This window comes from Citrus sinensis, chromosome 1 (genome assembly GCF_022201045.2).
Source record: "Citrus sinensis cultivar Valencia sweet orange chromosome 1, DVS_A1.0, whole genome shotgun sequence".
NCBI lineage: Eukaryota > Viridiplantae > Streptophyta > Magnoliopsida > Sapindales > Rutaceae > Citrus > Citrus sinensis.
This window is the reverse complement of record NC_068556.1, coordinates 6,338,975-6,354,630: the sequence shown is the minus strand read 5'-3', so window position 1 is coordinate 6,354,630 and position 15,656 is coordinate 6,338,975. Positions and strand designations below refer to the sequence as shown.

Sequence of the window (15,656 nt, the reverse complement as noted above, 5' to 3'; positions counted from 1 at the left end):
CAGAATTGAAGATTAGCCTCTGGACACTAACGGCGATCCGACATCTAGTTAACGGTGATCCGATAGTGAGCAGAAAGTCAATAACGGCTAGTTTTTAGCTCCAACTATAAATAAGCTCATTCAAATCCAAACAAGAAGAATTCTAACGATCATCATTGAGCAAAATATTGAGAATACAACTTTCATTGAGCTTTAAATCCTTGTATTCATCTCATTCATTCACACATTGAGCTTTCATTTGTGATCAAACACATTGTGTGAGAGAAATTCATTTGTAATCATTTTTGTAAAATCAAGTTAAAAGATTGTAAGTGTTGTGATACACTTGGGTTAAGAGATTGGGGATAATCTCTTGTTGTGAAGGTTCATTGACACCTTGGAAGTTAATTGTAAGCATTTGAAGCCTTAGAGGCTTGTTTGGTGAAATCCTCAAGCCCGGTGAGCTTGGAGGCGTGGACGTAGGCGGGGATTGCCGAACCACTTAAAAATCATTGTGTTTGCTCTCTCTTCCCTTACTCCTTTATTATTGTGCTTTATTGAATTTATTGTTTTTGATTCCATTAAGGCATTAGATTAAATTGTTGTGTGATTTGCTTAGCTTAATTTTTAAAATCCCAATTCACCCCCCTCTTGGTGCATAACTAGAATTTCAGCTGCTTCCTAATAATCCTGCCTCTAACATCATTAAACTCTATGTTAAGTCCAATGAGAAATTTGAAAATACGGTTATCCTCTACCGTTTTCTTACAGTGTTTACAATCTTCAGAAGATTTCTACTCATAATCATTAAATAGGTCTAAAGCTTGCCAAAGTCGTTTCAAGGAGTTAAAATACTTAGTGACAATATCGTTACCTTGGCGGATTTCTCCGAGTTTCAGAGTTAACTCATATACTTGAGATTGATTTCATAAGTCAGAATACATTTGGTTAATTTTGTCCCAAAGCTCTTTGGCCGTATGATAACACATCAAGTTAGAGCTTATGTTCTCAATAGAGTTCACCAACCAAGTTATTACCATCGAGTTCTCAGCATCCCATGTTGGATAGGTTGCATCATCAACCGCATGCTCCTTTGCTCTAGTTAAATACTTGATCTTGCCCTAACCATAGATATGCATGCGCACAGATTGAGACCAATGCAAGAAATTTCCTCCATTCAGTTTAGTGGTAGTGATCTGAATGGAGTGAGATTTGGTGGCCGAAGCTTGGGTTTTAGGCAGCACAGCAGCAGGTGTTGGCAAGCTTGTAGGAGCATTTTGGGCATGTTCAAGGGTGCTTGTAGACTCGAAAACAACGTCAACATGATGAAGAGGTAAGACTGATTTAGGGTAGAAAAGAAAGTAGGAGAACGGCTAGGTTATCTGTAGGTAAGAGAAAGGGCAGAACAACAATAAAGTTTCCAGGAATTAAAGGAATTCTTACTTTGATACCATGAAGGTGAATAACTTGTATTACTGAATATTTGATTAGAATACAATAGTACAAATATATAGTTTTACAATGAACTAATTGAGGAAATTATCCTAACTAATTGACAACTATACACGCAGCTATTCTAGGAAACTAGATCAATTTAAAAAACTCTATTTTTGGTACAATTTCCGTTGGTTTGAATTAATATCTTGCAACAATGATAATGGTCTGTGAAATGCTTCACGACATTGATGTTGTGCAAATTTTATTGAACTCGCAAGTGCACGAATTTATTATAGAATAAATCAATAGTGACGAGTGTCGATCCCACAAGAAGGTGGATTTTAATAGCGTGTAGAATTATTTTTCTAAATGGGTCGTTGGATTTGTGGTGGAAGTGATTTAGATTATCCTAAAATTTAAATGAAAATGGCAAGAATCAATTAAAGTAAAAACTAATAAAATGAAGCGCTTGGGTCATTGGATCCGCACTCAACATACACCATGAGCTTAATATTCTTTATTAGTACTAATTAAATCATGAAGGGGGTTTCCACTCTTCATGAACCGCACTCTAATCAATATGGTGCTAAGTGTTTATTATGTCAAATAGTAATAACATTGCACTAGGGAGACGGTTACCCAATGCAATATCTAGGCAAAATTATTACTATCTGTTGATGAAAAGTCAAAACATCCACATAAGTCAGAGGGGAAGAGAAAGTAAATTTACCAAATTAAGCCCATAGAATATGTTGAGACTTCACCTTCAACCCAAACATGAAAAAAATTTAGCTACTCATAATTGAACTAAGGGTAAAATAGAAATTTATTAAAATATATAGAAAATACAAGATAGAGAGGAATTACAGAAAATGAAGCTAAAAAATGAATTTAGGGGTGTCCAATTAGCGAGGGAAGTCCTCTATTTATAGATACAATGAGTAAACCATGACCATCGAATTAAAACAATTTAGACGCTCAGGATTGCGCCACATGGCAAGTTCTGATTAGATAGAACACATCATCAGGGCTATCATTCTGTGTATATGCATATACCGTACGCACGTTTTTTCGGTCCACTAACATACTGCCACATCAGCAGTCAACGTCACATCAACATTTTAGTCCAATAGGATCGTGACACATCATCGGTCAAGTCACGTCATCAGTCAACGCCACAAAAGCAGTCAATGGCACATCATTCGTCCAATCGAATGCTGCCATGTCATTGGTCAGTGCCACATTAGCGATCAATGTCATGTCATCGTACCGATATGTGAACAGTGTCGTGAACAATTTCATAAACAGTACCGTATATTTAAACAATGTCGTTTATCTTTTTATGCTCCTCCTAAGGTTTTCAACTGTCCTGCATTCAAAATTACTGTATGTTTTGCCATCTGATCTCTCGTTCATTGTGAAATGACATAATACCCCCAAAATACATAAAATGCTTAATTATAATAAAACATCACAAGGGACTTAAATACATAAAAGTAGAGATGTTAGTGAGACTTGAAGTATAAAATTACGATTTTCTCCTTTATAAATATACACTTTCTAACGCTCAACAATTGTCTCCATTCAAACTTAGATTTAAACTCATATCCCTTCAGTCTCAAGAAAAGAGTGTGCTAAACTTTTCACACTATTTTGACATTTTCAAGTTTATGCTGAACATAATTTAATTTGTAATTATGCAATTTTTCAATGCCTTTGTAGGCACAAGTTAGAATAAAATGTTTTTCTTTATAACCAAGCCACATACAATCTATTTTAAAGTAGATCAATTTTTTAATATGAAATGCTTCTGGCATTTCAATAATATTAGCATTTCACTTGATAAATTTCAATCCACAAATTGAAGGAAATTCTTTCATTTCAAGATCTTTCATCTTGAATTCCATTCTTAAAAGAGATAAATTCATAGGCTCTTCAATAGTGTTTTCATGAACTCATCAACACATTTTGGAAAGATTGGAATTGTAATTTTTAATAAAAATCACATAGTAAAGTGGATAATGACATATTCCACTTATAATAAATTTTCACTCAAGTGATTATATTTTACAAATCTAGATTGCTATGATATATACAACTATGATTATAGCTTTATCAAGAACATGTAAGCTATAACCTTTTTTATTCAGTACTTCAAGTATTTGTTTCAAGTATTTTATCCTTCAATGATACGTACATAAATTCTTCAATTTAATTTTTGACACACTATAGTTTATAGTCATATTTTATTAATAAGTTTTACAACTTTAAGTGTATGTACTACAAGTCCAAAATTCTTCAAATTTTACTGATTAATTTTATGTCTCTAAAGTATGGACTATAAGTCCAAATATTTTACAAATTTGCCCAATCATATAATTTGATGATCTTCACTTTTTTTATTTATTCAGGATCCTAAAAATTTGATCCCTGAAAATTTGATCCTAATAACTATACTTTTATTGACAAAAATCTTATATCAATTTCAATTATTCTCTTGCACCAAGTACGAACACACTGTTGATCAAATTTTTTTATTTTTCAATATATATGCCCAATTAGATCTTTCAAAGTTTCTAATAGATATGCATGTACAAGTCTAAAGATCTCTCTCTCTTAAATTGCATGTGTGTCTTTTATAGGACAATTTGAATCTCTTTATTTCACACTATTTACCTCTTCAAAGGTATTTAAGATTCATTTTTCTAGTTGGTATGTTATGTCTTTCTAGAGGCAATATATTCAATAATTTAATATAGATGAAAAAATTTGCTTTACAAGCAAACATGACTTCTTTAAGAGCACCAAATTATTTCACTTTAACTTCCCAACAATTACATTTCTGCATCAATTGATCTATTACATGCTTCAGACATTTATATATTTATTTGTCTCACCATTTCATCTTTCAAGAACATCATATCAACCAACAATCGTATTTTGTTTGTGATTTTTCACTTTTACATATCAATAAATTCATTCAATAATTGATCAATAGTGCGCATTGTACAATAATCTTATTGAACTTCAATTTCAAATTAATTAACTCATATAAAGACTAATTAATCTATTACATGCTTCAGGCATTTATATATTTATTTGTCTCACCATTTCGTCTTTCAAGAACATCATATCGACCAACAATCGTATTTTATTTGTGATTTTTCACTTTTACATATCAATAAATTCATTCAATAATGCGCATTGTACAATAATCTTATTGAACTTCAAGTTCAAATTAATTAACTCATATAAAGACTAATTGATCTATTACATGCTTCAGGCATTTATATATTTATTTGTCTCACCATTTCGTCTTTCAAGAACATCATATCAACCAACAATCGTATTTTGTTTGTGATTTTTCACTTTTACGTATCAATAAATTCATTCAATAATTGATCAATAATGCGTATTGTACAATAATCTTATTGAACTTCAAGTTCAAATTAATTAACTCATATAAAGATCAAAATGGGATAAAGGTGAAACAAATAATTTATATTGTCCCCCTAAATATTTATCACTTTGCTCTCCCTAATTGTAGAAGAACTTTCACAAAAGATTTAAACTTGCATAGCAAATTTACTAAGCTAAATTAGTGAAGATTTTGAATTTGAACTTGTGATCCATCACCAATTTGAATTTAATCAAAAACTCAAATTTTATCTTTAACAAAAGAAAACATAACATCAATTTATATTGGCACTCTTGATTTGCTATGGAAAGAGCATATTTGTGCTATAAAATCATGTGTCCTCTAATATGTTTTCTTTAATATTATTCTCTCTACATAATTTCAAATGAGAGAATCAATCGAGCTTTTGAAATTATCGTCAAACTTATATATGAACTTTTACCTCATTCAGGAAGATGAGTGCATAAAGCAATAGTGTTTAGAATAATTTTTAAAGTGCAAATACTCTCACTTTTTTATTTTACATGTATCTACTATTAGAGTGTGATTTTTTTTTACTCAAAAAATACTTTTGACACCCATATTGTGCAATTTTTTTTCTAAACTTCTTTTAATGCATTTTTACTTTCTATTCTAATATTTCAAAGCTGTGTGTCATTTATCTATATATGTATATATGCCAATTGTCTTAAAAAATTCTCTAATATTCCACATAATCTAAATAGGTCCTTAATATAAGACCAATTAAATTATAATATTATTGACACAATAACATCAATAATAAAAACCCTAACGACATTAAAATGGAGTCTTCAACTCAAAATTTTATTGTTGCATAGTTTTGTCTTTGTTTAATGAAGGAGATATCTTATTTCCAAAAAAAAAAAAAATTGTTTATCGCTTAATCATTAAATAGCTCCAAATGATGTGCGATATAATCTTTGAGTTATGACATGCTTTAAAGTTGAGATATAAAGTTTATATCTCAAAATACATGGCACTTGACATGTTATTCATTTGTGTTGTGAAATTAATTCATTAATATTGATATAAAAAGTTTACTGTGACCTAACAGGATTAATAATATATTATTATTTTCTATTATAAATAAAGTATCACTGATCAATGATATTTAACAAAAAAAATCAACTTTTTATAAAATTATTAATGACACGATTTCACATATCGATGAATGAAAAATATCAAAAGTTATATCCAAATTTTATACACGTACCATTAAATTTTATACACGCACCATTATTCGACCTAGCACATAACAATTATAACAATTATTTGGCGTTTTAAGAGAAAAACTTCATCTTGCTTCAAATTAATCAAAACGGCAAAAATGTGTCAGTACGCCCACAAAAACGTCACAGCATAACATCTACGCAAACTTGAATAGGATAAAAGTCTCCTACTGTAGAGACCACAGCTATATTGTAGTCCCGCACTCAGTATGTCGCCCGTCAGCCAGCGTGCTATGGTGCGCCGTCTCTCCCATTTCCTTCTTTCTCACACATACACCACGCCACGAAGTCACCGACCGTCAATTCTCTTACAGCTATGCCTTCAAAAATTAAACTTTTTAAAAACTAAATAATAAAAAAGAAAATCCAACGCATTGTGCTTACCGAAGCTTATAAAATTTGCATGATTCCTTAAGGTGCGTGGTCCATTTGTTTACTTAAACTTCTTTTTCTCCATTTTTGGCTGGCTTTTATGGTTACTGTGCCTTGATTGTGTTTCTTTGAAATCTTGGACGATCGTTTTATTCTTTTAGCCGTTAAACAACCGAGGGGGTTTTGCTTCATACAGGTTTCACGTTATGCTTATAGGTGGAAAGATTTCAACTTTAAGCATTGCTTGTAATTTTTGGATTTAAAATTTGTATTTTTTTGGTACGGAGTCTGCTATTTTCTAGTTTGGTGATGTGATTATTTTGCTTATGTAAGAATTGATTTGTTAGAATTCATCTTGCATGTGTGTTGGTTTTTGATGTTGAAGAGGATGCAGTTGGACTTGTGGTTGGTTGATTAGATTTTGTTGGACTGCTGAAAAATCAGTAATGGTTTATCATACAGTAACATTTAGAGTGCAAGCTTCGCATTGATTGATACATCCATCTAATGTTCATCGAGATTGAGTCAATCTATCAATTTTTGTTGATGTTGTAAAACTCCCATTGGACTTACTGCTAGCATCATGTAATGGAATTTATGTATTCGTTTTAAATTTTGTTTGAAGAGTCTTAAGCCTTGACCATCTGCCAAAATAAGCAAGTTTTGTTTATTGGATTTGCGAATGCATGTCGTGTGTTTTTTCATATCCATGGAGCAAGTTTATGATTTAGTTATTACTATTGGGTTTTTCCTTGTTTCTTCTACCATAGTGTTGTAATCTTTATCCACTAATAGGGTGAAATTGTAGGTTACTGATTTTTCTTTCGGCAAGGAGATTAAGGTTAAAGCTGTTCATCTTTGCATGGGAAAAGAATGCAAGACTTGGAAGGTGGAATTCGTCGATCAAAGAGGCTCAATAAAAGCCAGGAGAATCCTCTATCTTTAGCTCCAACTGCTCAGCGTGGTGCTGGAAGAGGTAATAGCACTATAGCTCTGGTCTTAGGATGTTCTAACAAGAAATCAAGTTAAGACAGTTTTATTTTGTCCAAATCCAGGCGCAGGTGGTAGAGGCAGAGGTAGAGGCTGCAAAATGGTGAATCAAGAGAATACCAAGACTTTTGTTGCTGGGCTTCGAGGCAGGGGTGGAACAGGTTTGGACTTGCCCGTGAAACAGGTAGGTGAGCAAAGAGCTGAAAAATTATTGGCTGTTCAGGAGGAAGGAAGTGCAAGTCCACTTCCTGAGAAGGTACTATTTTGTCGTGAACACTTGTAGTAAAATTAGTAGATAGAAAAATAAACAACTTCTATTACCATTTTCTAATATCAAAGTCACATCAGACTTAGCCTGAATCAATATTTTTCATTTTTATCGACTATTGACTTTGTAGTTGCTTCTTTCTTTAACCTTGTTAATACATTCTTCTTAACCATGACAAGCAGTCAAACTAATGTGTTTTTTGGTTGTTTATGGGAAAACAAGCCAAGCATTTGTAAGATACGGTCAAGTTTTAAAATGGTTAGGCTTTACATGTTGTTTTTACTGAAAACGTTTCTGCTTGTTACAATGCATTGTTAGCTTTGGCAGCCTATGTGATGTCTTTCTGGTTCATGCGTTAAGGCAATACTTGGAAGTAGTTTATTTTTAATTTATTGTGTGTTTCCTCTTCAGATACAGCTTGGGAACTCCCCCTTGTACAAGGTAGAGAAAAAGCTGGGAAAAGGGGGTTTTGGACAAGTTTATGTTGGAAGAAGGATGACCGGTGGCATAGGGCGCAGTGGGCCTGATGCCTTGGAGGTTTAATTTCTTGTGCAATTCTAGTAAACCATGCAGAATTATTAGGAAGTGGTTTTTTTTGTTAATGGTATTCTCCTGTTACGTTTGTAGGTTGCTATGAAGTTTGAGCGTCGAAATAATAAAGGGTGCAGCTCTAGCCCTCCTTATGAGTGGCAAGTATATAGGTAGGCGGGTTTGATTCTTCTGCTGTTTTAACTCTGACTTTTATGTCCTAACCAATCTTTCTGTTTCAAAATTATTGTTTAGCACTCTTAATGGTTGTTATGGACTTCCTTTGGTCCATTACAAAGGCCAGCAAGGAGACTACTATATCCTTGTAGGTTTCACCCTTTGCTTCTTTTATATTTCCTGTTTATGTTGAAGATTATTTTTACCTTTTGCCTATTGATATCAGTAATCTTCTGTGATTACATTGTACTCAATTGTTTTGGGTCTGTGAATCCAGGTTATGGACATGCTAGGCCCAAGTTTATGGGATGTTTGGAACTCTAACAACCAGATGTATGAATATTCTCTCTCTGTTTTTCATTGTTTGATTATTTATTTCTTTTAATTAAAAAATTACCATGGTTAGTTTCCAAAAATTGCATTCTGCCTTTCGTTATTGCTGTTTTTCTGTTTTTAACTTTGATCATTGTTTTTCTTCCTCTTACAGGCTATCTGAAGAGATGGTGGCTTGTATAGCAGTGGAGGGAATATCTATTCTGGAACAGCTTCACCTGAGAGGGTACTTTGAAACTGCTATGCTCTTCATTTGTTTCTTTGTTATTTCCTTTACTCTTTTACTGCATTTTTTCTACAACTTCTTGGTTTCTACCTCAGTTTTGTACATGGAGATGTTAAGCCAGAGAACTTTTTGCTTGGCCGGCCCGGAACACCTGATGAGAAGAAATTGTTTCTGGTTGATCTTGGTTTAGGTATGGCTTCTCTCACGGTCCTATTTTAACAGCACTCAATATGTGGCATATGGAGATACTTCAACAATTTTATGTCATTGATAACAACCAAAATGAGCTATAAGATGGAGATCAACCAGAAACTGATCTAATATTGATGTCACTGATAACTGATCTAATATTGTCTACTTCAGCTTCAAGATGGAGAGATGCAGGTTCTGGCCGTCATATTGATTATGACCAAAAGCCCGATGTTTTCAGGTAACCACATTTTCCATTACCCTTAAACAAGTACATAATTCTGGTGCCTTTTGGTACACCAGATGAACAGGTCATGAAAATGGTTGAGCTTCGTTGATTCTGCATATGTCATGTATTTCATATTATGCTTTTATTTAATGTGATGGTTTGTCTTTTCATTATGCCATATCAAATCGCCAGAATTGATTTTCATGATTTTATCTTCCATCAAATCAATGCACAAAAAATACCTGTATCTTTTGACAGCCAGATATATTTTATATTTTTGGCAGGGGAACTGTACGTTATGCAAGTGTACATGCTCATTTAGGTAGGACCGGAAGCAGAAGAGATGACCTTGAATCATTGGCATATACCCTAATATTTCTTCTCAGAGGAAAACTTCCCTGGCAAGGATTTGTTGTGAGTTTATTTCACTACATACTGTAGTGCAACTTTGTATCTTTGACTGCTTCGAATTCACTTGTTGATAGTCAGTTTATTTCACTACTTACTGTAGTGCAACTTGTATCTTTGACTACTTCGAATTCACTTGATAACTTATTTTACCATGCTGCGTTATTGTGGTGCAGGGAGAGAATAGAGGATTCCTTGTTTGCAAGAAGAAGATGGGAACTTCCCCTGAGATGCTTTGCTGCTTGTGCCCTCCTTCTTTTCAGCAGTTTCTTGAGATGGTCACCAACATGAGATTCGATGAAGAACCTAATTATGCAAAGCTTATTTCCCTTTTTGAGAACAGCCTAGGCCACAATGCATCATTGCGACCTATTAAAACTGTAGGAGCATTGAAGGTTGTTGCCTGCTATTTTATGTTGACTCATTAATGTTTTAATTAACATGGATTATTCTTTTTACAATTTATTGCTAAATCTTTTGTGTTTTAGGTGGGTGAAAAAAGGGGAAGATTGCCTGCTGTGTTGGAAGATGGTGGACAGCTTAAGAAGAAAGTTCGGTTGGGTTTCCCAGCTTCTCAGTGGATCTCAGTCTATAACTCTAGATCACCAATGAAGCAGAGGTAAAGCCTATGAATCGAGAAACTTCTGAGTTAATAATTTTGTCTCTTTTTAACAAAATGAATGTTTGATTCGGATCTTAATTGTTTTATTTTGTTATTTGGTAATTAAATATTCATTATGAAGCATTTCTGCCTTTATGACATATGAATTTTTGTCTCTGCCTTTATGACACTAAAAATGGCATGCAAAAATAGTTTTGAGGGATGACTTGTCAAATTTACATCTATGAGTAAATCTGGCAGTGTAAAATTGAAACAGTGTTTCTTTCCCCTTAAGATAAAAATGTGATTCCTAAGTGACAGTGCATGCTTCAAAAATGTACAATGGAATAATATTGGACGGCGCTGGTGGGAGATATGAAACGTGTTGTCTTAGGTTAGTTGATGAAGCCTTTTGGTGGAACTGGAGACCGAGTGTATATCTCGTATTCTCAAGGGATTGAGGATTGATACCTGTGTTGGGTAGTGTCAAAACTAAGATTGATAAAAAAAGTTTGGGGGCAATTATATATGCTTTTATATGATTTATCTTCAAAATGTTGGTGGTAGAGTCTTGTGTTTCCTTGTTATTAGCTAATGGGTAAACCTATACTGCAGGTACCACTACAATGTTTTGGATTCCAGACTTCACCAGCATGTGGCGAAGGGTAGAGAAGATAGCTTGTACATTAGTTGTGTTGCTTCATCTAATAATTTGTGGGCTGTTGTAATGGATGGAGGGACAGGGTTCACTTCCCAGGTTTATGAATTATCGCATAATTTCTTGCATAAGGTTGGTATTGCTCAAAACTCTTGGCCGACATTGAGCAGTTTTACTACTTTAATCATGCTCAGAAAAGGGATTGTATTTTATTCTTTTTAATCTTGTCAGGAGTGGATAATGGAACAGTGGGACAAGAATTACTATATCACTTCAGTTGCTGGTACATGCAATGGTAGTGCCTTGGTGGTTATGTCAAAGGGTAATTGAAATTTACCAATTTTTTTTCTTTGTTTTGTTATGCTATTTATTTGCTTTTCTTTGGTGCATTCATATAGAATCCAGGAATCTGATATGGTATCGTCCAGTACTGTAATTTGGTTCATAATTATCCACGTGTGCCCTGGCTGTGGTATGTTTTGCTGAAGGCAATCAATTAGCTTGGCTTTTTTTTTTTTTAAGGCGTGTTACAGATTGATTCTGATATGTACAAATTGATGGAATTCTGGACGTCCTGTAGGTTTATGATAACCCTGTTTTTACAGACTGGTTTAAAGTTTTGACTTTTTGACAAATTGTGCTTATTTGGAGGAATCTATCTATGCACTATAAAAGAAGAAAATCAATTAGACTGAGAAATTTATAAATTTAGCTGAGTGCTAGGATGATGCCATAAGGAGCCATAATTCTCTAGCATATCATTCTGAAAGTCTTCAAAATTGTTGATTATTTTTCCCCTTTTTTCTAAAGGTGCTCCTTACACTCAACAGTCTTACAAGGTTAGTGATGTTTTTCCTTTCAAATGGATTAATAAGAAGTGGAAAGAAGGCTTCTCTGTCACCTCTATGACTACAGCGGGTAGCAAATGGGGTATTGTCATGTCCCGAAATGCTGGCTATTCTAATCAGGTTATCCAATTTCCATCTGATATAAACTGTGCGATGCAATACTACATAAAGTACTTACATCTTTTGTACTCTATTACCAGGTTGTTGAACTTGATTTCCTTTATCCAAGCGAAGGGATCCATAGAAGATGGGAGAATGGATATCGAATTACCTCAACTGCTGCCACAGAGGATCAAGCTGCATTTATACTCAGTTCTCCCAAGAAGAAATCACCAGATGTAATGCAGGAAACTCTACGGACATCTGCTTTTCCTTGTACCCATGTCAAGGTACATGTAAAATGCATAATTCCATATTCATCATTTCTTGGGGTTTCTGTTTCATTGGTGAATGTGATGATCTAAAACATATTCTTGGGAATTTTTATTTTTTCAAATTGATATCTTGTGTGAGGGTTGAGCTGTAATTTATTGCTGTAGAGCATGTTATGGTTCGTGAGAAACTGAATCCTTATTAGACAGTTCATGGTATATCAATGTGTGTGGAAGTTCTCAAGTTTCCCTTCCTCTCCAAAACCTATATTAATGTTGTATAGCTGCTAGTCATATTTTAGCTATCATGTGGTAATACAAAATAGGGCATTTTACTTCCATGCATTAGGGTCTGGGAATGGACATCCTTTCCTATTATTGATGAGTGAGCTACACTGATTTAATTTTATATGTTGGGTGCTACTTTTTGTCCATGTAGTAATTGCTAACCTTATGTCAATTATTCTGAAAAATAAAGTAATGTGGTTCACATCAAAGCAAACTTAAATATATGTTTTTAACCCTAGATGCCATGTTGTTTCGTTCCTGTTGACCAACTGACATGGAGACCAACTTTTGTCTGATGTGGATTATATATTTTCTATGTTTGCTTATCATTTCAATCATCTCAGAGAAGTGGTGCACTGATACTTAACGTTTGTTCTTTTCATTGGAGCACATATTTTGGGGAGTCAGAACTTATGAAAATAGTTCTAGCTTCAAATATGTCATCAGAGCAAGTATCTTTGTGAAACACTTCAGCTGGGTGACCGCAATCTGGCAGAGCCTTCTAACATCTCTAATTTTTGGTTTTGCTTGTGTGGCAGGATAAATGGTCAAAGAATTTGTATATTTCATCTATAGGCTATGGGAGAACAGTATCTTGAAATACAGGATCAGGAGGGGAAACTGCATGTGCAAAACCAATGCAGGTAGGCCTTCCCAGTCTAATCCCACATCATATATCATACTTTAATCTGTTTTGTGGCCTTTAAATATATGGTGATGAGTTTTCTGTTTTGTTGATACCATTTCAACTATTGCTCCTTGCGTTCTGTTGTGATGCTTGATGATATAATAGTATAAATAAGCAGCAAGATATTTATCATGTATTCATAATAGCTTTTCAAATGTACTTGCTACATGAAGTGTCTCTGAGTGTGTAGTGTTTCTTTGCATTGTTATATTTCGTGTCTCAAATTTTGTTTCACTCAGATGAAAAGCTCTTTAGGCGCCCTAAGTTTAATGGCTAAAATGCTTCCCATTCTAAGCAGTTTAGGAATATTTTAATGTAGATGATTTGATCCCATTAGGTAAACTGTCAACTAGCTTTGCACCTTTGCCTTAGAAAGTACACGAGATTTCATTCTATTTTATGTCTGAAGAGCAGCACAGAAATTTGTCAATTGGAATTGCAGTCACAATTACTTAAAAATTATCAGTGCCTGTACGAAGTTAATATACTTTTATACCACGGATCTGCCAATTTTAATTGCCATCTCCATTACTTTCTAGATTAGCAATTTTCTTATGCTCTCAGTTTAGTTTGGCATTGATCCTTGGAGATGAGTAATTTGTACATCTGCTAGTTCTTAAGATTTTGGACACATAATCTTCTCAGTATGTGCAATAATTCCCTGTTTAAGATTATTATTTTCCCTCATTCTTCTTACTCTGCATGCTGATTTGCTTCATTTATGTGGAACTTGTCTCTTGCATGTATTTTGGGCATCTTTGGAATGCATGCCAAGGCGGATTACATTGACATTAAAATTTGATGGGGTTAAGATTAGTATCATATTGTTTATGGAAGATATCAGTTTCCTTGTTTGTTTATATTGGAAAATCCAGGCTTGCGTTTGGAATCTGGGCTCCCACTTCCTCTGATCTGCATCATGCATGCATATTTATAGAGGTCCTTAGCACCATGGTGCTTTATTCTCAACCAGTGAACCACTGAACCCATGTGGCTTCTCATAATTTTTTTGCGGATGAAATTTGAAATCCAATAATAATGTCTTGTATCAAACAAGTGGATCAAATTGACTTGGTAACTATATTCAAAGATTGTTATAGATCAAATTCACTTCAATGGGGTTTTAACCTCTCTCGCATTAATATATATTTATATATAGGTCGGTAGACTGCATAACACAACTTGCTCTGCCTGTCCTCTTGAAGACAAGTAAAGTTAAGGAGTATCCACAGAGAAATTGGCTTCTGTCAGCCAGAGGCCACTTTTTTGAGGAGAATGTATTGAAAGCCTGGAATTAATTGCCTTTTGAAAGCCCAGACCTGTGGGATTTTACACACTGTGACGCGTCGTGGTCCCAGAAGGCTCTGCTCACCATGTGCAGAGGATAAGCTCCTTAGGCATTTGAAGTTTAACAAAGGCTGTCAACAAAGTACTACAGATGAGGGTTCAGAAGCAGTTCTCTTAAATCTAAATCTTGTGACTGTCATTGTTGTAACCGGTTGCCCAGATATAAATTTTTATGAAATTCTTCTGCTAATGTGATAAAAATTTTCTGAGGCATTGCCTTGGATTTTAAGCAGGTTGATTATATTTATGCCCTCGGTTTCTCTGATAGGATAAGCGGTAGCTGAGCCTGAGCACTGAAAACGATGCTTAGATTGTCCATATGTGATGTGTCTTAAAGTGCAGGTGGTAGCGCACCAGTGTGTGATAATACCTTCATAGACAAACACGTGTTTGAGAAAATGTCTTTGTAGTCTTTTGTAAGGTCTGCATTACTCTTGTAATATCTCCATGTTTTTTTCTGTCTAGAATTGCTAATATCAAAACAGAACATTTCATACTATCCATGTGTGCCATCAATTATGCCGTGTTAAATCTGCAATTTACTTGCTGAATGATGCTTACTTGAAACTTATCGTATGCCGCACTTTATTTAAGAGGATGACTGCAAGTTTACCAGCGGATTTGGGATTCATATTTTAGCTGAGTTTTTGGTTAATTTCTTAGAAAGATGGTGTAATTGGTATTCATTAGATAAAAATATAAAGATAATTGAATCTCAGTGGTAAAGTAAAATTCAGATGAATGCTGAATCCAAATTTGACTGTTACAGACGAACATGTTAAAACTAATGGTTAAACATTCACATGGAAGTTGGAACCGCACAGCCTCAATTTTATTAGTCACCGCAGTTAATCACGTGCATTGCATGCTTGTGTTAAATGAGAATCTGCCATGCACTCTTCAATTTATTGCTGGTTTACTTCGTCAACATTAGTTTACTTATAAAATCTTTAATTTCATAAAAAAAGCTGTATTTCGATCCCTTTATAAACGGGGCCGAGGTCGATGTGCCTTTACTTTATCCTTAAAACGAACTATTCTCATACTCCGA

General features: G+C 34.2%; 1 protein-coding gene across 5 annotated transcripts; it reads left to right on the top strand.

The window, feature by feature from the left end:
• The first annotated feature begins 6,271 nt into the window (after nucleotides 1-6,271).
• LOC102609857 (hypothetical protein) lies at nucleotides 6,272-15,104 on the top strand. 5 transcript variants are annotated; one of them, XM_025097489.2, is made up of 19 exons: nucleotides 6,272-6,500; nucleotides 7,252-7,432; nucleotides 7,512-7,702; nucleotides 8,126-8,251; nucleotides 8,342-8,415; nucleotides 8,498-8,567; nucleotides 8,697-8,752; nucleotides 8,907-8,978; nucleotides 9,074-9,168; nucleotides 9,342-9,408; nucleotides 9,681-9,810; nucleotides 9,981-10,199; nucleotides 10,293-10,423; nucleotides 11,021-11,195; nucleotides 11,295-11,385; nucleotides 11,874-12,031; nucleotides 12,112-12,300; nucleotides 13,110-13,214; nucleotides 14,418-15,104. In XM_025097489.2, the coding sequence occupies exons 2-18, from the start codon at nucleotides 7,330-7,332 to the stop codon at nucleotides 13,167-13,169; spliced, it is 2,007 nt and encodes a 668-aa protein (XP_024953257.1). In that variant the 5' UTR covers nucleotides 6,272-6,500; nucleotides 7,252-7,329; the 3' UTR covers nucleotides 13,170-13,214; nucleotides 14,418-15,104. The 5 variants fall into 5 exon arrangements, with proteins under 5 accessions (XP_024953257.1, XP_006475601.1, XP_006475602.1 ...); XM_006475538.4 differs by lacking the exon at nucleotides 14,418-15,104 and adding an exon at nucleotides 14,134-14,385 and having other exon boundaries at nucleotides 7,265-7,432; XM_006475539.4 differs by having other exon boundaries at nucleotides 6,273-6,500; nucleotides 7,265-7,432.
• The last annotated feature ends 552 nt before the right edge of the window (nucleotides 15,105-15,656 follow it).